The 24309-nt window shown below is 44.6% G+C and overlaps 1 protein-coding gene across 1 annotated transcript in view; it reads left to right on the top strand.

Moving 5' to 3' along the window:
* The first annotated feature begins 7137 nt into the window (after positions 1-7137).
* Positions 7138-24309, top strand: part of LOC124008055 (striated muscle preferentially expressed protein kinase-like) — a 45863-nt gene continuing 28691 nt past the window's right edge. Inside the window, 2 exon segments of the mRNA XM_046318959.1 lie at positions 7138-7575; positions 7791-8338. Coding sequence (XP_046174915.1) covers positions 7945-8338 — 394 coding nt within the window. The 5' untranslated portion in view covers positions 7138-7575; positions 7791-7944.

Here is a 24309-nt window from a genome sequence, read left to right as displayed (position 1 = left end):
TTTTAAAAATGTCCAGGTCCCAGATCAGTTCATTTTGAGATAAATGTTCAATACAAGTTTTTAAAATTAAGTAGCCTAAGATACACTCAGTTATCCAAATTATCCCTAAATATTCAAATTTGACTCAACGTTTTGAATGAGGATTGAGGTTTTGTCAATTTAAATCAGTTATTCCAGCTTTTGTCCATAAGCAAACTAAACGTTTTAGTTCCAATTCTACGTTTGTTGGCGCGTTTATTACGAACAAAACGTTGTAATAAAGGAGCACATGGAGGAGCACCATCTCCATAGTAGCGCGCAACGTATTTATTGTCATAAATAAACAATTATTTTATACGAAAATATACAATAAATGTAGGTCAGGCACAGGACTACTGTTACAGTATAGTTTATACAAAGGTATCTTTAGCGAAATTCAGACAATAAATGAAAGAAAGCGTAGGCAATAAAATTAGAGGATACATTTTTGCAAACGTTTTGACTTTAAGGCCAACCGCTTCAACCGTTATAGGCCCAAATATTGTTTAAACCTCCGAAAAACCCGACTTTCATAAAATACATTGTTCAAAACCTAAAAATGTTTTACCCAATTGTTGGCCAGTGGCCAGTTAGCAGGGACCGGTCTGTCCAAGTTCGTGTGATTGATGGATAAACTCTGTTGCCATGCGACATTTGCCTGAAAATAAACACCAGATACGCTTCCATCATCACCGCAGGTGCATCCTAAATGGCAAGTTCTCTATTCAAAGCTACTTCAAATAATCGGAACTGGCGTTCTTTTATCAATATGATACATTTGTAACCTCTTAACAAAGTGTTGGGTGCACATAATTCAACATGAAAAATAATTTCCAAACACTGCACGTTGGTGTGGTCAACCAGACAGACAGACAGACAGACAGACAGACAGACAGACAGACAGACAGACAGACAGACAGACAGACAGACAGACAGACAGACAGACAGACAGACAGACAGACAGACAGACAGACAGACAGACAGACAGACAGACAGACAGACAGACAGACAGACAGACAGACAGACAGACAGACAGACAGACAGACAGACAGACAGACAGACAGACAGACAGACAGATAGACAGACACTGTATTGTTTATTAGCAATATGTCTCCTCTTTGCACACATCACCATTTGGTCCATGCTCTGCTTGAGGCCTAGACCAGAGGATGATCTTTGCCCAAGTCAGAGGATGTACTCTCTAAATATATGACTCTGGTCCAAGTCCACGGCCCCATATAGTCTGTTTCCATGGTGACCAGACAGACAGAGGAGCTGTAGATGGGGTTTATTCATCCCGTACCAGCACACATGGTTCTCCTCCTACTGCTGTGACTCAGAGTTAGTCATGATGACAAGCTGTCAATGACGTATGAGGTTATAAATGACCAATTAATAATCTAATATGATGCAACCTATTGCAAAACAAAAACACAAGATTTGTGAGATTTAAGATATTTTAACAGAGTTAGAGAAGTAATTACATTTTTTGGCTTTATTTCCTTGTGAACTACCAGTAGTTGTTAGTATGCATGTGAGCTACCAGTAGTTGTTAGTATGCATGTGAACTACCAGTAGTTGTTAGTATGCATGTGAGCTACTAGTAGTTGTTAGTATGCATGTGAGCTACTAGTAGTTGTTAGTATGCATGTGAGCTACTAGTAGTTGTTAGTATGCATGTGAGCTACTAGTAGTTGTTAGTGTGCATGTGAACTACCAATAGTTGTTAGTATGCATGTGAACTACCAATAGATGTTAGTATGCATGTGAACTACCCGTAGTTGTTAGTATGCATGTGAACTACCCGTAGTTGTTAGTATGCATGTGAACTACCAATAGTTGTTAGTATGCATCTGAGCTACTAGTAGTTGTTAGTATGCATGTGAACTACTAGTAGTTGTTAGTATGCATGTGAGCTACCAGTAGTTGTTAGTATGCATGTGAACTACCAGTAGTTGTTAGTATGCATGTGAACTACCCGTAGTTGTTAGTATGCATGTGAGCTACCAGTAGTTGTTAGTATGCATGTGAACTACCCGTAGTTGTTAGTATGCATGTGAGCTACCAGTAGTTGTTAGTATGCATGTGAACTACCCGTAGTTGTTAGTATGCATGTGAGCTACTAGTAGTTGTTAGTATGCATGTGAACTACCAATAGATGTTAGTATGCATGTGAACCACCCGTAGTTGTTAGTATGCATGTGAACTACCAATAGTTGTTAGTATGCATGTGAACTACCAATAGTTGTTAGTATGCATGTGAACTACCCGTAGTTGTTAGTATGCATGTGAACTACCCGTAGTTGTTAGTGTGCATGTGAACTACCCGTAGTTGTTAGTGTGCATGTGAACTACCCGTAGTTGTTAGTGTGCATGTGAACTACCAATAGTTGTTAGTATGCATGTGAGCTACCAATAGCTACCAATAGTTGTTAGTATGCATGCTACCCGTAGTTGTTAGTATGCAACTACCCGTAGTTGTTAGTATGCATGTGAACTACCAATAGTTGTTAGTATGCATGTGAACTACCCGTAGTTGTTAGTATGCATGTGAACTACTAGTAGTTGTTAGTATGCATGTGAGCTACCAGTAGTTGTTAGTATGCATGTGAACTACCAGTAGTTGTTAGTATGCATGTGAACTACCCGTAGTTGTTAGTGCATGCAGCTACCAATAGTTGTGAGCTACCAATAGTTGTTAGTATGCATGTGAGCTACCAATAGTATGCATGTGAACTACCAATAGTTGTTAGTATGCATGTGAACTACCCGTAGTTGTTAGTAGCATGTGCAGTAGTTGTTAGATGCATGTGAGCTACCAATAGTTGTTAGTATGCATGTGAGCTACCAATAGTTGTTAGTATGCATGTGAGCTACCCGTAGTTGTTAGTATGCATGTGAGCTACCAATAGTTGTTAGTATGCATGTGAACTACCAATAGTTGTTAGTATGCATGTGAGCTACCAGTAGTTGTTAGTATGCATGTGAGCTACCAAGTTGTTAGTTGTTACCAATAGTTGTTAGTATGCATGTGAACTACCCGTAGTTGTTAGTATGCATGTGAACTACCCGTAGTTGTTAGTATATGCATGTGAACTACCCGTAGTTGTTAGTATGCATGTGAACTACCAATAGTTGTTAGTATGCATGTGAACTACCCGTAGTTGTTAGTATGCATGTGAACTACTAGTAGTTGTTAGTATGCATGTGAGCTACCAGTAGTTGTTAGTATGCATGTGAACTACCAGTAGTTGTTAGTATGCATGTGAACTACCAATAGTTGTTAGTATGCATGTGAACTACCAGTAGTTGTTAGTATGCATGTGAACTACCCGTAGTTGTTAGTATGCATGTGAGCTACCAGTAGTTGTTAGTATGCATGTGAACTACCCGTAGTTGTTAGTATGCATGTGAACTACCCGTAGTTGTTAGTATGCATGTGAGCTACTAGTAGTTGTTAGTATGCATGTGAACTACCAGTAGTTGTTAGTGTGCATGTGAACTACCAATAGATGTTAGTATGCATACCAGTAGTTGTTGAGCTACCAGTAGTTGTTAGTATGCATGTGAACTACCCGTAGTTGTTAGTATGCATGTGAACTACCCGTAGTTGTTAGTATGCATGTGAGCTACCAGTAGTTGTTAGTATGCATGTGAACTACCCGTAGTTGTTAGTATGCATGTGAGCTACTAGTAGTTGTTAGTATGCATGTGAACTACCCGTAGTTGTTAGTATGCATGTGAACTACTAGTAGTTGTTAGTATGCATGTGAGCTACCAGTAGTTGTTAGTATGCATGTGAACTACCAGTAGTTGTTAGTATGCATGTGAACTACCAGTAGTTGTTAGTATGCATGTGAACTGAACTACCCGTAGTTGTTAGTATGCATGTGAGCTACCAATAGTTGTTAGTATGCATGTGAGCTACCAATAGTTGTTAGTATGCATGTGAACTACCCGTAGTTGTTAGTGTGCATGTGAGCTACCAATAGTTGTTAGTATGCATGTGAGCTACCAATAGTTGTTAGTATGCATGTGAGCTACCCGTAGTTGTTAGTATGCATGTGAGCTACCAATAGTTGTTAGTATGCATGTGAACTACCAATAGTTGTTAGTATGCATGTGAGCTACCAGTAGTTGTTAGTATGCATGTGAGCTACCAATAGTTGTTAGTATGCATGTGAACTACCAGTAGTTGTTAGTATGCATGTGAACTACCCGTAGTTGTTAGTATGCATGTTGAACTACCAGTAGTTGTTAGTATGCATGTGAACTACCCGTAGTTGTTAGTATGCATGTGAACTACCCGTAGTTGTTAGTATGCATGTGAACTACTAGTAGTTGTTAGTATGCATGTGAACTACCAGTAGTTGTTAGTATGCATGTGAACTACCAGTAGTTGTTAGTATGCATGTGCAACTACCAATAGTTGTTAGTATGCATGTGAACTACCAGTAGTTGTTAGTATGCATGTGAACTACCCAATAGTTGTAGTTGTTAGTATGCATGTGAGCTACCAGTAGTTGTTAGTATGCATGTGAACTACAGTAGTTGTTAGTATGCATGTGTAGTTGTTAGTATGCATGTGAACTACCCGTAGTTGTTAGTATGCATGTGAGCTACTAGTAGTTGTTAGTATGCATGTGAACTACCAGTAGTTGTTAGTGTGCATGTGAACTACCAATAGATGTTAGTATGCATGTGAGCTACCAGTAGTTGTTAGTATGCATGTGAACTACCCGTAGTTGTTAGTATGCATGTGAACTACCCGTAGTTGTTAGTATGCATGTGAGCTACCAGTAGTTGTTAGTATGCATGTGAACTACCCGTAGTTGTTAGTATGCATGTGAGCTACTAGTAGTTGTTAGTATGCATGTGAGCTACCAGTAGTTGTTAGTATGCATGTGAACTACCCGTAGTTGTTAGTATGCATGTGAGCTACTAGTAGTTGTTAGTATGCATGTGAACTACCCGTAGTTGTTAGTGTGCATGTGAACTACCAATAGTTGTTAGTATGCATGTGAACTACCAATAGATGTTAGTATGCATGTGAACTACCCGTAGTTGTTAGTATGCATGTGAGCTACTAGTAGTTGTTAGTATGCATGTGAACTACTAGTAGTTGTTAGTATGCATGTGAGCTACTAGTAGTTGTTAGTATGCATGTGAACTACCAATAGTTGTTAGTATGCATGTGAGCTACTAGTAGTTGTTAGTATGCATGTGAACTACTAGTAGTTGTTAGTATGCATGTGAGCTACTAGTAGTTGTCAGTATGCATGTGAACTACTAGTAGTTGTTAGTATGCATGTGAGCTACTAGTAGTTGTTAGTATGCAAGTGAGCTACCAGTAGTTTTTAGTATGCATGTGAGCTACTAGTAGTTGTTAGTATGCATGTGAGCTACTAGTAGTTGTTAGTATGCATGTGAGCTACTAGTAGTTGTCAGTATGCATGTGAGCTACTAGTAGTTGTTAGTATGCATGTGAGCTACTAGTAGTTGTTAGTATGCATGTGAGCTACTAGTAGTTGTTAGTATGCATGTGAGCTACTAGTAGTTGTTAGTATGCATGTGAGCTACTAGTAGTTGTTAGTATGCATGTGAACTACCAATAGTTGTTAGTATGCATGTGAGCTACTAGTAGTTGTCAGTATGCATGTGAACTACTAGTAGTTGTTAGTATGCATGTGAGCTACTAGTAGTTGTTAGTATGCAAGTGAGCTACCAGTAGTTGTTAGTATGCATGTGAGCTACTAGTAGTTGTTAGTATGCATGTGAGCTACTAGTAGTTGTTAGTATGCATGTGAGCTACTAGTAGTTGTCAGTATGCATGTGAGCTACTAGTAGTTGTTAGTATGCATGTGAGCTACTAGTAGTTGTTAGTATGCATGTGAGCTACTAGTAGTTGTTAGTATGCATGTGAGCTACTAGTAGTTGTTAGTATGCATGTGAGCTACTAGTAGTTGTTAGTATGCATGTGAACTACCCGTAGTTGTTAGTATGCATGTGAACTACCAGTAGTTGTTAGTATGCATGTGAACTACCAGTAGTTGTTAGTATGCATGTGAGCTACTAGTAGTCGTTAGTATGCATGTGAGCTACCAGTAGTTGTTAGTATGCATGTGCCCTTATGTTGCTGGGTGCCGAGCTTTGACTTATGAATCAGAACACATTTATCTACTCCCCTTGGCTCCCCTCTCTACTCTGACGCACGAACACGCACACACACACACACACACACACACACACACACACACACACACACACACACACACACACACACACACACACACACACACACACACACACACACACACACACACACACACACACACACACACACACACACACACACACACACACACACACACACACACACACACACACACACACACACACACACACACATGGGCTGCTCAAAAAATGTGACCTATCCAGGACGCAGCTGTCACTTCAAGGCTGTGAGCACTTGCCCGTCACCTACCAGCAGCCTTGACCACGGGGAGCGAGGGAACGAGAGGGAGCAAGGGAAAGAGAGGGAGCGAGGGAGAGAGAGGGAGCGAGGGAGAGAGGGAAAGAGAGGGAGCGAGGGAACGAGAGGGAGCAAGGGAAAGAGAGGGAGCGAGGGAGAGAGAGGGAGCGAGGGAGAGAGGGAAAGAGAGGGAGCGAGGGAGAGAGAGGGAAAGAGGGAGAGAGAGGGAGCGAGCGGGAGAGAGAGGGAGCGAGCGAGGGAGAGAGAGGGAGCGAGGGAGAGAGAGGGAGCGAGGGAGAGAGAGGGAGCGAGGGAGAGACAGGGAGCGAGGGAGAGACGGAGCGAGGGAGAGAGAGGGAGAAAGGGAGAGAGAGGGAGCGAGGGAGCAAGGGAGAGAGAGGGAGCAAGGGAGAGAGAGGGAGCAAGGGAGAGACAGAGAGCGAGGGAGAGAGAGGGAGCGAGGGAGAGACAGGGAGCGAGGGAGAGACGGAGAGAGAGGGAGCAAGGGAGAGAGAGGGAGCGAGGGAGAGAGAGGGAGTGAGGGAAAGAGAGGGAGCAAGGGAGAGACAGAGAGCAAGGGAGAGAGAGGGAAAGAGAGGGAGAGAGAGGGAGTAAGGGAGAGACAGAGAGCAAGGGAGAGAGAGGGAAAGAGAGGGAGCAAGGGAAAGAGGGGGAGCAAGGGAAAGTGAGGGAGAGGGAGCGGGGGAGAGAGAGGGAGCTTAACTCCTGACAACAAAAAAAAGAGTGTGGGTGCACTAGAGCCACTCTCATTGAGTCTAAGTAGAGCCAGTTTGGATAGTGGTGACATTAGAGCCTCCATAGGTCAGATCTCTCTCTCTCCACTCTTCAGTGGGGTGTAAAGCAAAGCCCCAGACCCCCTTCAAAGGGCCGTAGCGATGGCGGCTAAGTCTAGATGATCCAGGTGGACTTACACCAGGGGCTCCAGTGGACAGGAGGGCAGGCAGAGAGAGGACACTTTAATTTGTTCCAGATGAAATATTTGGCTTCTCAGATCTTGTTACCTTAACTGGACTTTGCGAGGATGTGAAAAAAATGGATTGCATATTTTTCTGGGAAGTGACGAGGTAAGTTCATTATCAGGGGTTCATAATTGGGTTAAAGGCATGTTGCCCCTTCACTGGCATGATATTTATTGAGGGATTTGGGGTAACTTTATGATGATAAGTTAATTGGTTACCTTCTGTGTTTTATTTGCGTCTCCATAAGTGGACTTCATCGTTGCAGCTGCATGTTCATTTCGTTTGTGGCAATAACTTACTGTATATCTATGTAACCACAGACTCCTAATCAAATTGGAATGCTGAGAGGTACCTCTGACCAACCAAGGAATAGAAGTACCAATGGATGATTTCATAAGGATTGTTCCATACACTCAGTAACTGCAACCCATATCTAAAAGGCTGTCACTTGTTGAACATGAAGTGTTCAGAACCATGAGCACCAACCCAAAGAAAATGGCGGAAGGCGGCACACACCTCAGTCCTGGTATCCCCTCCAAACGGGCCAAAGTTTCCCAGGACCAGGTAGTTCCGGACACAGGGGACCCGGGTCGAACCCCGCCGGTGTTCCTGCGCAAGCTCCGCAAGGCTGCAGTGGGGACAGGGTGTGATATCCGCCTGAGGGTGTCTGTGGGGGGTCAGCCTGCCCCCTCTCTGTTTTGGTACCATAACAATGATCTCCTGGCCCCGCCTGGGGAGAAGGATGTTGGGGGTCTGTGGATCAGGGATTGCAAGGCCAGAGACGCTGGGCTCTATACCTGCGTGGCCAGCAACTGCCTGGGGGAGGCTCAGAGCAGCGCCCTGCTTGCCGTTATGGACCTGTGAGAAGGTAACGTTGGGGAAACATTGGGACAACATTATGATTCATCTGTGTTTGCTGAGTATTGAAACATGGGGACAACCCTCACAAAACATTGTGTAAGTCTATAAGGGAAGCATGCAGGGGAACATCTGTTTTTAAAAGGTGCTCGGTAAGCAAAGGACCAATCTTTACAAAAGCCAACAACAATGTACCCAACAGGTTTGCAGGTGGTATATTGATTTAATTCCATCTCAAATAGCTGTCCATTCCACTCTAGAAAACCCTTTCAAAAGTACTTCAACCCTGCTCCTTCAAAATGACTTCTACTGTAGAAGCCGTCAGCTAGCAACACTTGTCTTGAGAGGGGTGAGGTTCAATTTGGCTCCTCAGTCTAAATTGAGGTGTAGCGGTTTAGGGTGGGGCTGGTGTGACCCCCCATGTCATCTGTCGCTGTGATCTTTTAGCAGTTGAACCCTTCACCTTCTGACCCTCTGGTTGGATGATTGTTGTTTTGCAGTTTGGAGCAAACTGAAGTGATTATTTTGTCCAGGGTGTAACTGAGAGATGGAGAGAGAGAGAGATTATTCCAGTTGAATGACTGTTAATAGATGTTTGTGTATTTATTTTGTGTTTACAGTATCACATTTGGGCCTGCAGAGCTCTCCCTTTAATACATCTAATAAAGGAATCAGACAAATGCTATGTGGCTCACCAGTCAGTAAAGGCCATGTCATTAGTCTGGACCACATCACATGAGAGAATGAACAGATGTAACCGGAGCTCCCCACGTAGTGTCCCACAACCCAATGCCATCCAACACGTTGTCTGTCTGTGTCCCAAATTGCACTCTACTCCCTATATAGTGGCAGTGGAGGCTGCTGAGAGACGACGGCTCATAATAAAGGCTGGACCAGAGTAAATTGTATTTGATACCATTCCACCTATTCCGCTCCAGCCATTACCACGAGCCCGTCTTCCTAATTAAGGACATAGGAATCCATTTTGGGACGCAGGACAGAATCTTACGGTGAGAACGCTATTAAAGGGAAGACGGTACGACGAAGGACACTTCTTGTACTTTGTGCGTGGTGAAGCCGAAAGCATTGCCCTGATCCCCTTGTTTCATAAGATACTAGCTATAATTAGAATGCTTTGGAGGGCTCCTTTGCTGAGGGTGGGAGTTCTGACGGCATGAATTCACCGTAACCGACTGAGAGAGATGGATCGGCCTTTTTGAAAGGCTAGACGAGGAACTCTAACTCACTCCCCTCTCATCTCATCTTCTTTATACTCCCCTTCAGCTCTCACTCACCCCCCTCCCTCTATTAATCTATTTCCTTGCCCTTTTATCGGTTCTCATTCTTCCCACCTCTCTCTCTTGATCTCCCTCTTCCTCTGCAATCGCACCATACTCCTCTCCCCTCCCTCCCTTTCCTGAGGACGTCTTTGGCCTTCACCAGACAATCTCTGCTTATCACTTTCTGCCCCCATACCTTCTCCCCCTCTCTCCTCAGCCGTCTCCCCCTCTCTCCTCAGCCGTCTCCCCCTCTCTCCTCAGCCGTCTCCCCTCTCTCCTCAGCTGTCTCCCCCTCTCTCCTCAGCCGTCTCCCCCTCTCTCCTCAGCCGTCTCCCCCTCTCTCCTCAGCCGTCTCCCCCTCTCTCCTCACCCATCACACCCTCTTGTTTTCTTCTCACCTCTCTCCCCTCTCCTGATGACATATTGGTCTTATTCTTGGGTCTCTGCCTACAACCTTCTACCCCTCTCTTCTTATGTCTGTGTCTCTCTCTCCTCCTGGTGGGTCTCTGTGTCTCTGTCCTCCTGGTGGGTCTCTATGTCTATCTCTCCTCCTGGTGGGTCTCTGTGTCTCTCTCCCTCCTGATGGGTCTCTGTGTCTCTCTCTCTCCTGGTGGGTCTCTATGTCTCTCTCTCTCCTGGTGGGTCTCTGTGTCTCTCTCCTGGTGGGTCTCTGTGTCTCTCTCTCTCCTGGTAGGTCTCTATGTCTCTCTCTCTCCTCCTGATGGGTCTCTGTGTCTCTCTCCCTCCTGATGGGTCTCTGTGTCTCTCTCCTGGTGGGTCTCTATGTCTCTCTCTCTCTCCTGGTGGGTCTCTGTGTCTCTCTCCTGGTGGGTCTCTGTGTCTCTCTCTCTCTCCTGGTAGGTCTCTATGTCTCTCTCTCTCCTCCTGGTGGGTCTCTATGTCTCTCTCCTCCTGATGGGTCTCTGTGTCTCTCTCTCTCTCCTTGTGGGTCTCTGTGTCTCCTCCTGGTGGGTCTCTATGTCTATCTCTCCTCCTGGTGGGTCTCTGTCTCTCTCCTCCTGGTGATATTCAACCTGCATGTGACCATCTATCTCCCACCATGACCAATAAGCCTCTTCTCAGACACTCCATCTCCCCTTCCTCTGCCCTTCTTTTCACCTCTCTCTCACCCCCCTCTCTCTCTCTCTCACCCCCCCTCTCTCTCGCTCTCTCTCACCCCCTCTCTCTCTCTCTCTCTCTCTCTCTCTCTCTCTCTCTCTCTCTCTCTCTCTCTCTCTCTCTCACCCCCCTCTCTCTCTCTCTCTCCCTCTCACCCCCTCTCTCTCTCTCTTTCTCTCTCTCTTTCTCTCTCCCTCTTTGCCTGCCCCAGACCCCTTGTGGTTCTCTCCCTCCTCCCTTCCCTCTATCCCCTCCTCTCTTATTTGTGGCATGGTATGTGCCAGGGGGTTCGTGTTCCAGAGATGTGTGGATGCCATCGAGCTCTCCTATTGCACCAGTACACATCACAAGTAATTATAGCAACACCACAGTGCCTCAGTGAGTCTGAGACTATGGAGAGTCACACTCAATCACAGTCATCATGATGAAAGAGAGAGGGAGGGTTGAGGGAGTGTTGAGGGAGGGTTGAGGGAGGGTTGAGGGAGGGTTGAGGGAGGGTTGAGGGAGGGTTGAGGGAGGGGAGGGTTGAGGGAGTGTTGAGGGAGTGTTGAGGGAGGGTTGAGGGAGTGGGAGATATAGATGTATAAAAGGATAGAGGAAGTGTGTGTGTTTGTCTGGTAATAGATGCATGTAGAAAAGACTGGATGCATCACATGTAGGTCTTTTTTGAGGCTGGCCCTTTAAGAAGTCAAAAAGCACCATATGTCAGTACTGACCACAACAAGCCTGTGACTGTAATACTTTATCACACATCATATTTGGCTTAGTAGTGTTTACGCTTTGACCACTGAATCACTTCAATGACTTGACATGAGGTCAGTCTGTAAATGTAACCCCCTCACACATTCAATGATTTTACAAATCTTATAATCTTGGTTACCCAGAAGTAAAATCCGCTTGCGAAAATCTGTAATTTGCTGTTTTACTTCTGGGGGGGGATGCTGTTAACAATTATGGTTACCTTTCCGCAACGGAAGGAAGTGAAGTCTCCTCCCTCGCCAACGGAAACTCTCCGTTTTCATGAATTTTTACGATACAGACAATTTTGACTTTGTGGCTGTGGAATCTAGTGGAAACTGTATATCATCCACATACAGGTTTGAAAATCACTGCACCGGTTTAAATTAAGCACCCCCTTCTCCCCATACTGATTGGTCCAAAAATCAACAACAAAAGACCAAATCAGAAACTATTGTTGCCTGTAATCACATATTATACGTGAGCCTTGACAGATCCTCGACGTTTCATCTGTCCACGAGAATCTGTCAGTTTCATATGTCCACCATAGGTGTTTAATGGTGTAAACCACCGCAATGCTTACATCATGTTTCTCTGAGCGCTATCCAAGTAACTGGTATTTTAGCTGACATGGTATTTAGACTACATGAAACATCCATAAAGGTGTTATGACTGCCTTATATAAACCCCCATCAAGTTACCAAACATGCATGCTCTTAGACTGGCCTCTCAAACCTCTGCCATTTTGTTATTCTGGGAAGGAAACCAGAATGCAACAGTACATGGATAGTCCCATGCTTGGGAGGACTTGAACGTGATCCTCCCACACCTCTGGCCCATATTCCACAACTACGGTTTGTTATGCCAAATATTGTGACTGTCCTCTCCAGTGTCCTTGTGAATCTAGGGAGTTTCAGTGTGGCTAGCTATGCTATGCTAACCAGAACTCTACTGTAATTTAACGACCCCGTGACTAGTCGACAGGGTGGATTCCCACCCTCAGAATATATTCACTGTGCAGTTATAGACCCATGTCTTAGACTCACACTGTCGGTGGGTATATATGCACTCCAGAATTTGGTCTACGTGTCTAACATTTGATATCCTCAAGCAGGAGATCAATTTAGTGACGTCAGACATAGTGGTGAATAATCCCCTTCAGATGTAGAATACAATGTAGTCCAGCACCACACTCTGTACATGTGTTTTTAGCCTGTCAAATTGATGCTGCTTTTGGTCCGTCATTCAAAAGTTCACCTCTACTTTTTATAGTTACTTGAAGATCGAATCGTCTTCAGGGGAAACAGAGACAATGTTCTCCCTCAGAGCCAGTGGTGAGAAAAGTACCCAAATTGTCATACTTGACTAAAAGTAAAGATATCTTAATATTAATAGAATATGACTCAAGTAAAAGTAAAAGTGGCCCAGTAAAATACTACTTCAGTAAAATTCTATGAGTATTTGGTTTTAAATATACTTAAGTATCAAAAGTAAATGTAATTGCTAAAATATACTTAAGTATCACAAGTAAAAGTAAAAGTATACATCATTTAAAATTCCTTTCTTGATTTTTTAACTTATGGATAGCCAGGGGCACACTCCAACACTCAGACACCATTTACGAACTAAGCTTTTGTTTTTAATGAGTCCTCCAGATCAAAGGCAGTAGGAATGACTAGGGATGTTTTCTTGATAAGTGTGTGAATTGGACCATTTTCCAGTCCTGCTAAGCACTGTAAATGACACGAGTACTTGTATGGAGTAAAAAGTACATTATTTTCTTTAGGAATGTCGTGGAGTAAAAGTAAATATAGGAAAGTACACATACCCTAAAAAAACGACTTACGCAGTACCTTAAAGTATTTTTACTGAAGTACTTTACCCCACTGCCCAGAGCCTTTGTTATGGTTATTGTTTTGATGACTGAACAGAGGTGGAGGCATGTTCAGCAGCATGGAAAAACAACGGCAGTACATATTCTGCTGTTCCATCGCAAGTGTGATGATGTCAGAGGGGAAAATACAGTGTTTGCTGTTTGCTGTTACTTGTATATGGTTGAAATATCTCAAGCAGATGTTATCCTTGAAAACACGACCCTGGGCAACACAGCGACTAGGGTCTGGTTTCAACGATGGACTATTTTGGCAAAGAGGAACGACCTCACTGCCTACATTAATACTTTATCAGCTTGAATAAAATACAAAATAGTAGCTAACAATACGGAGATCACCTTCAACCTTCACTAAAACCACTGCGACGGTTTTGCCTGCTAACTTTGGTTTTTGAGTTGCGACGTCCTGGCATGTCTGGCTTGTGATTTGAGTCCCCGGATTTGTTTTCTTTATCGACGTAGGCAGTGATGTACTTCCTCTACGACAAAAGAGTCCATCATTGAAACCTAGTCACTGTGTTGTTGACGAAGGACGGGTTTTCAAGACTCAACAGACGTAGCAGTTTCACCATTAAGTATTTCAGCTTTAAAGCAGCTTGTTGAAGTTATTCATGGCTGACAACGATATCTTTGCCATGTTCATTGGCTGTCAAAACAGACAGAAATGTAAACAACTCCCACTCAATAAGTTGTGTTCAAACGTTCTCTGTCCTTTAACGAGTTCAGATTCTGTTTCAGTGCATCACAGGATCACAGGAAGCCTTCTTCAGTCTGTCACTAGTAGGGGGTTTCTCAGTCCAAGCAGAGAGTCAGACAGGACAGTAAAGGTCGTTTCAGCCCTGTCTATAATCTCCTTATTACAGGAGGGCACGTCCACTGTAAGGGTACAGAGCAGGGGTAACAGGGGTGTACAATAGCCCACTCGAAATAGACCACCGGGCTTGGTGTTGTTGTGTTGGAGTAAGGGGGACCGGGGGAGAGAGAGAGAGGGCCTGAGTGAGGCAGAGGGAACCATCAGGCGCATTGAGGCAGCCATCTTAAGGAATATGTCCTCACCCTGGCCATGAAGTAGACAGGACATCTAGGAGTCTGGGAGGAGAAGCCATTTTAAGGATCTCATATTCACCCTTGCCTCCATGGGATTGGGATACACATTCCAACTAAGGAGAAGTGGCCATTTTGAAATGAGTCATCCTTACCTCACTAAGGTCAGGATTTGAGGGTAAAACCAGGAAGAACTGTCAAGTGTAGAGGAACGGGCTTAGATTGTGATTTGATGGTGATTTGAGAGTTGGACAAGAAGACGGACGTTTGATTAACGAGGATTACACATCTGAGAGGCCCAATGTTAAAGGAATAAGAGAGTGAGAGAGATATCAACTGGAGCCATGCTAAAGAAGGAGTATCTGGAAGCTCGGAAGGCTTTGAGAAGTGTGAGCGACGGTGTGACCGGCCCTAGGAGAAAGAAACCCAAAGGTGAGTGTTAGAACTCTTTCTAACCAACCACACGGAAGAGGTGGGAAGTGTCTGGGCTCTTGAGTAGGTTCGTTCTTACTGTTCAGCTATCTATTATCTTATGACAATCTGATGTTGTTGTGCTTACTGGGACGAAGTCTGAAGTAAAGAAGGACGGGACCATGATGAGGTCACGACAGACACAGAAGACCTCATCAGACTCATATTGTCTACTGTTCATTCTCTTCCATTACCTCCTTATAGAATATTGAATGGTATAACGCCATTGACTTATTCTTCCAGTTCTAGTTGGGGACCAGGATGTTTCAAACCTAACAGGTGTTGGCTGGCTGGCAGGCCTCCAGTGCAAACCAATAATACTCATCTAATGAGCAGGCTATTCACAGCATCCCCCGATGATGATAACTAGACACACACTGCCTCTGGGGATAGTCTCTTCTTCTAGGCTCTCAACTATTAACAGACGCTGAGAAAAATGACTGGGCATTGCATCCATAAAATGACTGTACTATGTACAGCAAATACTAGGGAGTACATTGTTTCAAAGGATAATATTGCAATACTTCAAAGACTCTGTGGGAGCAGTTGTAAATACATTATACCCCCCCCCCCCCCCCCAGTTGTCTGTATGTCTGTCAGCCCGACTGCCTGTCTGTCTGGTCACATGGTAGATATAGTACCTCCTAATTTTAGTCCATACTGTAGGCATAGAGTATCTCATAGTATCTCTCTCAGTCTCTCTCTGCCCCCCCTCTCTTTCTCTCCTTCTCTCAGTCTGTCTCTACCCCCCTCTCTCTTTCTCTCCTTCTCTAAGTCTGTCTCTGCCCCCCCTCTTTCTCTCCTTCTCTCTCAGTCTGTCTCTGCCCCCTCTCTTTCTCTCCTTCTCTCAGTCTGTCTCTGCCCCCCTCTCTCTTTCTCTCCTTCTCTCAGTCTGTCTCTGCCCCCTCTCTCTTTCTCTCCTTCTCTCAGTCTGTCTCTGCCCCCCTCTCTCTTTCTCTCCTTCTCTCAGTCTGTCTCTGCCCCCTCTCTTTCTCTCCTTCTCTCAGTCTGTCTCTGCCCCCCCTCTCTCTTTCTCTCCTTCTCTCAGTCTGTCTCTGCCCCCTCTCTCCCCTCTTTATCACCCCAGTCCACTATCCAGTCCTGTGACTAACACAGACCAGACCTAGAGAATGAGATAAACTAGCAAGAGGAATCTGTGTGATGTGAAATCCCATTACATTCCCAGAATGCATCCCAGTGCATGGTCACGGACCACAATGTATCGCCATATTCAGTGATGTAAAGTACTTCAGTACAATTACTTTAAAGTACTACTTAAGTCGTTTTTGTTCACTACATTAGTAAAGAAAATATCAATAGTACCATAATACCATATTGTACTCCATACATTTCCCCTGACAACTAAAAGTACTTGTTACATTTTGAATGCTTAGCAGGACAGGAGCATTTTGAAATTCAAGAGAACATGTGGTCATCCCTACTACCTCTGGTCTGGTGGACTCACTAAACACAACAGCATCTTTTGTTAATAAAGTCTGAGTGTTGCAGTGTGCCCCTGGCTATCCGAAATTTTAAAAACAAGAAAATGGAGCCGTCTCTTTGCTTAATATAAGGAATTTGAAATTATTTATACTTTTACATCTACTTCTATATTTTAGCAATTAAATTAACTTTTGATACATTTTTAAAACTAAATACTTTTAGACTTTTACTCAAGTAGTATTTTACTGGGTAACTTTCACTTTTACTTGAGTAACTTTCTATTAAGGTATCTATACTTTAACTCAAGTATGACAATTGGGTACTTTTTCCACCACTGGCCATATTAAGGGAACTGACCTATTTTGTCAGGTGAGGAAAGATGATCCTAGATCTGTACCAAGGGGAAATTTCACCCCGGATCATGAGATGAGGTGCCTCCGTGTTTGGTCTGGCGTCCTGTTTATGTTCCTTCTCTCTAGTTAGGCGTCAGTCCCATGGTCTGAGGCCTGGAGGGGGCCAGGATTAGGTGATAGGATCAGGTTTCTGTGTGGTCATCAGCAGTCAGTACAGACATGCCCACTGTGGGTGTCACCTGGGCCTGGACCTCTACACCACCCTGTATCTCCACAGGGTCTGACTCTGAGCTACGTTTACAACAAAGGAATGGCTTCTGTTCTATGACGGTAGTAGAATGTATAAACCCACTGGGCAAAAACTGGTTGAATCAACGTTGTTTCCACGTCATTTCAATCCTAAAATGAAACGTGATGATGTTGAATCAATGTGGAAAACTGATTGGATTTGCAAAAAGTCATCAACCTAAAGGAATTTCCCCTTTTTTCCGCCAAACCAACAACCTGTCCAATGACAGGGTGATATTTTTGGTTGATTTCATGTTGAATTCATGTTAGTTGACAACTTAAACCAAATGTAAATGGAAAGACGTTGAACTGACGTCTGTGCCCGGTAGGAAGTTTCCTCTAACTAGACAGGGAAACCGGAAACAAACATGTAGACCCGGGGAACCTTAGGGCAAGAGGAATGATTACCTTGTCTTCCCCAGCAAACGTCTAGATATGGGTTGTGACTAACAGGTTTTGGAGAAGGCTCTGGGTTCCTCTGTTGGGCATGACCGTGTGTTGGACCAGTGGCGCGAAGTGACTCGTATAAAAAAGCAACTGGATTAAGATGCGCCCACAGCGGGGTCTGTTTACTACCTCACCGAGCTAATGCCAGATAAATGCCTCTGATAGAGTTGTGGGCCTGCAGAGAGTTCATCAGAGCTGCGCCACTGAAACCCCCCTCTGTCACAAAATCAATGGGCTTCCGTGAAGTCTGCTCTGTTTCTCATTGCTGTAAACTCATTCAAGTAGAGTAAATGGTATGCTGGCTACTGTATTGTATCAGCTAATTGATATCTGCATGGAAGTCATGTTGTTTTCATTCATTTTCATGTAACTGATGATGGGGAAGAAAGAGGGGCGAGGAAGCTTCTTTAGACTATAAAAGATACACACATTGTGTTACTATGGTGACTTATAGTAACTGAATCCCCCTTAGGTCATTTGTCTGACAACGTATTGTTGTCATGTATTGTCATATATTGTCATGTCTTGTCCCTGTGCTTTCTCTTCTATTCGTTTCCCCCTGCTGGTCTTATTAGGTTTCTTTCCCTCTCTCTTTCCCTCTCTCTCTATCCCTCTCTCTCTATCCCTCTCTCTCTCTATCGTTCCGTTCCTACTCCCAGCTGTTCCTCATTCTCCTAACGACCTCGTTTACTCTTTCACACCTGTCCCCTATTTTTCCCTCTGATTAAGTCTCTATTTCTCTCTTCGTTTCTGCTTCTGTCCTTGTCGGATCCTTGTTTGCTGTGCTGTGTTCTTGTTCCGTCCTGTCGTGTTTTTGCCTTCATCAGATGCTGCGTGTGAGCAGGTGTCTCTGTCAGCTACGGCCTGCGCCTACCCGAAGCGACCTGCAGTCTGTGGCCGCTTATCCTGTTATTCCCCTCTACAGACTAGAGGATTTCTGTTATCCCCGTTTGGACATTTCCTGTTAAAGATTCAGGATTTGTTATTTTCTGTTTGGACTTGAATAAATTCTGTTTCTTTTAAGTCGCTTTTGGGTCCTCACTCACCTGCATAACAATTGTAGCTTTGACACCTGCTTCTTGGATTTTCATTGGACTGCTGTAATAGAAGGCAGTGTTATGATTGGTCCGGGGACATATTGATCCCCGTCGAGTGAATTGTGACTATCGTGGTGTATCCTGTATCTCACAGAGACCCTTGGTATTGATTACTCACTGCCAGAGAAAATCCCTTCTTTCTGGAGATGCATGGGGCGAGGTGATGGAGCAGGGATGAAGAGGGATGGAGGGAGACGAAGGGAGGTAGAGGGAGGGATGGGGAAAAGGGGAAGGAAGGAGAAAGCTTATAGCTAGTGAGGCAGCTTTTGAGTGAAAAGGAACACTGTATAGGCTGTATTTTTTAATTAGGGTGCATTCACTTACTTAGAAACAGCCAAATGGGTAAATAAACAACATTATTACGATCAATGGAAGCTTTAGCTATACAAAAAGACTCATCTATTGCGACGTCTGGGAATGGTTGGCTTTCTCTGATTTATGGGCATGTGGTAATATCCCCTGGGTATTGACACTGTGTATCACACTTATAAACTGTAGCGTGTCTCACGTAACAATGATGAAAAAGTGGATTTCTAGCAGTCAATCGCAGTGTGAAAGATTTGGCCTAAATCTAAAAAATGCCCATTTAGTTTCTGGATGGCTGGGTGGTTTTTACAATGAGATCTGGGTCCCCCTGTTATTATTTTTAGATTCATTTGATGGATGTGGTGGACACAGATGTATCTGAGAGAATGATACATTGTGTGTGTGTGTGTGTGTGTGTGTGTGTGTGTGTGTGTGTGTGTGTGTGTGTGTGTGTGTGTGTGTGTGTGTGTGTGTGTGTGTGTGTGTGTGTGTGTGTGTGTGTGTGTGTGTGTGTGTGTGTGTGTGAGTGTGAGAGAGAGAGAGAGAGAGAGAGAGAGAGAGAGAGAGAGAGAGAGAGAGAGAGAGAGAGAGAGAGAGAGAGAGAGAGAGAGAGAGAGAGAGAGAGAGAGAGAGAGAGAGAGAGAGAGAGAGAGAGAGGGGATTATATCATGACAGACCAGCTAGATCTACTGTCTCTATTATATTATGAAAGGTGAAAAGAAGGGCGGAGGAAGGGGAGATGGAGTGTCTGAGAAGAGGCTTATTGGTCATGGTGGGAGATAGATGGTCACATGCAGGTTTAATATCACCAGGAGGAGAGAGACAGAGACCCACCAGGAGGAGAGATAGACATAGAGACCCACCAGGAGGAGAGATAGACATAGAGACCCACCAGGAGGAGAGATAGACATAGAGACCCACCAGGAGGAGAGATAGACATAGAGACCCACCAGGAGGAGTGAGTCACAGAGACCCACCAGGAGGAGAGATAGACATAGAGACCCACCAGGAGGATAGACACAAAGACCCACCAGGAGAGAGAGACACAGATACCCACCAGGAGGAGAGAGACGTAGAGACCCACCAGGAGAGAGAGACACAGAAACCCACCAGGAGGAGAGAGACATAGAGACCCACCAGGTGGAGAGAGACATAGAGACCCACCAGGAGGAGAGATAGACATAGAGACCCACCAGGAGGAGTGAGTCACAGAGACCCACCAGGAGAGAGACACAGATACCCACCAGGAGGAGAGAGACGTAGAGACCCACCAGGAGAGAGAGACACAGAGATCCACCAGGAGGAGAGAGACATAGAGACCCACCAGGAGGAGTGAGTCACAGAGACCCACCAGGAGAGAGAGACACAGAGACCCACCAGGAGGAGAGACACATAGAAACCCACCAGGAGGAGTGAGTCACAGAGACCCACCAGGAGAGAGACACAGATACCCACCAGGAGGAGAGAGACATAGAAACCCACCAGGAGGAGTGAGTCACAGAGACCCACCAGGAGAAAGAGAGACACAGATACCCACCAGGAGAGAGAGACACAGATACCCACCAGGAGGAGAGAGACGTAGAGACCCACCAGGAGAGAGAGACACAGAGACCCACCAGGAGGAGAGAGACATAGAGACCCACCAGGAGGAGAGATAGACATAGAAACCCACCAGGAGGAGTGAGTCACAGAGACCCACCAGGAGGAGAGAGACATAGAGACCCACCAGGAGGAGAGAGACGTAGAGACCCACCAGGAGAGAGAGACACAGAGACCCACCAGGAGGGAGAGAGACACAGACATGAGAAGAGAGGGGTAGAAGGTTCTAGGCAGAGACCCAAGAATAAGACCAATATGTCAACAGGAGAGGAGAGAGAGGTGAGGAGAAAACAAGAGGGGGAGACGTCTAAGGAGAGAGGGGGAGACGGCTGAGGAGAGAGGGGGAGAGAGCTGAGGAGAGGGGGAGAGAGCTGAGGAGAGAGGGGGAGAGAGCTGAGGAGAGAGGGGGAGACAGCTGAGGAGAGAGGGGGAGACGGCTGAGGAGAGAGGGGGAGACGGCTGAGGAGAGAGGGGGAGAAGGTATGGGGGCAGAAAGTGATAAGCAGAGATTGTCTGGCGAAGGCCAAAGACGTCCCCAGGAAAGGGAGAGAGGGGAGAGGATCTTGTATGTTGCACCAGCTAGCCATCAAGCTAATCTATCTACGCCATTTGTAGTGTTGGGGACAGAGCTGAAGCAGAGTGAGAGAAATGGAGAGGGGCAATTCTGCTCTGTTCACTGGTGCAAATAACTGATTGCTATTTAGCGTGAAGTCAGATTTAGTAGAACGTCACAGACATGGACCATGGATGTATAATTGATGCCCTGGGGGTGGGGAGGCTGTTTTCTGGAGGCTGCATTCTTCCTCTCCTCTGTGAAGATACTGGAGCTGAAGAGAATCAAGCAGGGGAGGAGAGGAGAGAGGGATCCCGAAAAAAGAGGCAGTTTGAATTAAGGATTTGGATTTTGGGGAGGGTGGGGTTGGAAGCGGGGCACACTTCAACTGTGGGTTTATGGCGTCAACAGAACGGAGAGAACTCTGTCTGATTCTATTTCCCACTTTCCATTCTCTCTCCATCTCTATCGGTCTGTCTTTCTCTCTACCCTCTCCTCTCTCTCCTCTCTCTCCTGCTCCCTCTGTGCTTCCCCTCTGCTCTCTCTTTGTCTGCTCTCTCTCTCTCTCTTTCTCATTCTTGGCGGCTATCTCTCCTCTCATTCCTCCTGCTGCTGTTGCTGTGTCAGAGAGAGGAGACAGAGAGGATGCTTTAGAGGAGCAGGTAGTTTTCCTTCCTCCGGATCACACCTCTCCACTGTTGTCCTCACGGGTTGGGGTCTCAATCTGTTCCTCTCTGCCTGGCTACTGTTGCTCCGAGGAGGGGCTTGGTTGAAGGAGGGAGGGATGGGCTGGAGGGGATGGAGACCGGCTCGGCTTGTGTCAGCGTTCGGCTGAACATTTTCTCCTCCGGCAGCAGTCCGAGTCTGATACGTCAGAGTGATGCTGCTCACCTTGGCGGATAAACACTCTCACTCTCACACAAAGACACCTGGATGTTGTGGATTGTAATCCCCGAACATTCCTCCTCTCATCCAGACCAGAGGATTATAAACACCCACGCGTGTGAAGAGAGCTTCATCTATTTACATGGTTTGTGTGAGAATTATTGTGGTTGGCCCACACTCCATTTGGGTAGGATGCCAGCAGTGATGTTTTGCTGAGCAAGTGCCACAGGTAATCTGCAACCCAGAGAGGAGGGCATCGAGAGAGAGAAAGAGAGATACAGAGGCACTACTTCTAGACATGAAGAAAATCTGGTCCAAGAAGAGGTTCCAGGTGAGTCTCTACCTTTCAGACACAAAGTTGCTTTGTTACACTAGGTGCATGCTCTTTTCTAAGCCGTTTTCTCATGGAGAACTACAGAGCTATAATGGCTTTGTGATAGATTACTAGAACCAAGAGGAAAAGGATACATACTTTGTTGCCCACCCTTTAACCATTTTACCAGTAAACACAGATCATTGTTGCTGTAGGTTAATAAATCCAGGTCTGTACAGTAGGTCTTATAGCTCTCTGTGTGGAATGTCCTCAGTGTCCTCTGGGTTCTTGTGGCCTCTGTGGCACAGTGGGTATGGCTTTACAGTTCCACATGACACGGTAACAAAGAATGCCACCCTGGGCGTCAATGTCCCATTCTGTTGGCTGGTGGGAAGATGCCTTTGGGAGCTGGGTGAAAAATCAGGTCCATTTTTTTATTCTCCATTTATATTATAAATGTTCCATTTGTAACACATTTTATTCTAATTAGCATTTGTCTACCCTACAACATGCAGAGAACGTCTGATATTTTGGATTTGAAATTTGGGTTTATCCCCAATGTGATCTGTGGAGAATAGAGATGTGTGTCACTGGGCCACAGTGCAGACAACTGATATGTAGCACCAGATGACCAAGTACAATTATGTGGTACAGTATGTGCGACACAGTCGATATTCAGAAATAACCATATAAACCTTGTGAAATATCCTCTCCAAACTCTGGCATAAACAGTATAGAGCTTTGAGGAAACTATGGTGCCCAGTGATTCCCTAGCCTTGCCAAGCCAGAAACCTTTACTGTGCAGAAATGCAGTTTGTGCCTGGTTCTGCCTACTACAGATGTAGCGTCTTAATTTGATCACTCTTTTGTTGCTGAGATGCAAACTTGGGGTCTATTCAAGTTTTAAAAAGGATTCTAAAGTTTGTAATTTCCCCTTTCAAATGTCCGACTTAGCCCTAATGAAACATGTATCTACCCCTACAAAAAATGTCCATTAATATAATAATATTAACATTATAATTAATATTAATGCTTTAATCCACATAATAATTCACATTTCCTGTTGCTGGAGGATTATTTCCCTACTGTATCAAACTGGCTCAAATTAAAATCCTACATCTGTATGTGTTGATATGATTGTCCAGAGTTCCCCATAATCAGGAACAGGAGATTGACAATGGACGCGTCTAGTTGCTTCGGTTGTTTTTTGTCTCACTGTGGCCACCAGGCAACACGTCATCAACAGGCTCTGGCTGGCAAATAGCAGTAGGTATGGTACTTAGAGTGCAGAGCAGCCTGATTGATCTAGCAGTTGAATCACTACTTTACTCTGACTTCAGGGTTTTCTGTGTCTCTGTACTGTAATGAGTCATTCCATTGAGCTCTTCAAGGTCCTGATCGATGGTTGGTCATAGGAGTCATAGGAGTCATCAAAGGTTATCGGAGTCATTGGAAGTAATGTGTAGAGTTTTAGATGAGGTTATAAGGATGTAGGATGCAGGACATTATGGAGTTGGAGATATGAGCTTCTTCTCTTGTTTGGGCCTTTTCTTTTGGATTCTGACAAAAATGTTATCCTCTGATTTCAGTAACTCATTACGTTTCATGACTGTTGTACTTTTTGCTGGTTTGACTCATGCAACCCTCTGTCTCTCTATTATTCCAGAGGACCGGACACTCCACCAAGACGTTTGGAAGGTTCACCCATGGTGTGTTTTCTGTATGAATTTTTACACAGTTATTACTTAGTAATTGCACAGTTAATAAGAGTAATTACACGGTTGATAATAATTATTGCACAGTTAATAATGGTTATTACACATTTATTAATGGTTTTACACAGTTAATGGTTATTACACAGTTATTACTTAGTAATTAAACAGTTAATAATGGTTATTACACAGTTAATAATGGTTATTACACAGTTATTAATACATAGTTATTACACAGAAACTGAGTTTTACTGTGCATATTAAGCTTGTTGTTGTATCTGAGAACCACTTAACGCTTTCTGTATTAAAAAAGATCCTTGTTAAAAAAATGATTTAGTACAGAGATTTCATGCATTTTTCACGTTTTAATTGCTGCTAGGAAAAAGACAGTGGGCTTTTTTATTATTTAGCTGTCAGAATGCCTCTCCTCCGCCCCCACAAG

This window comes from Oncorhynchus gorbuscha, linkage group LG21, assembly GCF_021184085.1.
Source record: "Oncorhynchus gorbuscha isolate QuinsamMale2020 ecotype Even-year linkage group LG21, OgorEven_v1.0, whole genome shotgun sequence".
In the NCBI taxonomy this organism is placed as follows: Eukaryota; Metazoa; Chordata; class Actinopteri; order Salmoniformes; family Salmonidae; genus Oncorhynchus; species Oncorhynchus gorbuscha.
The sequence above is the reverse complement of the archived record's forward strand: the minus strand, read 5'-3'. Positions and strand labels throughout refer to the sequence as shown.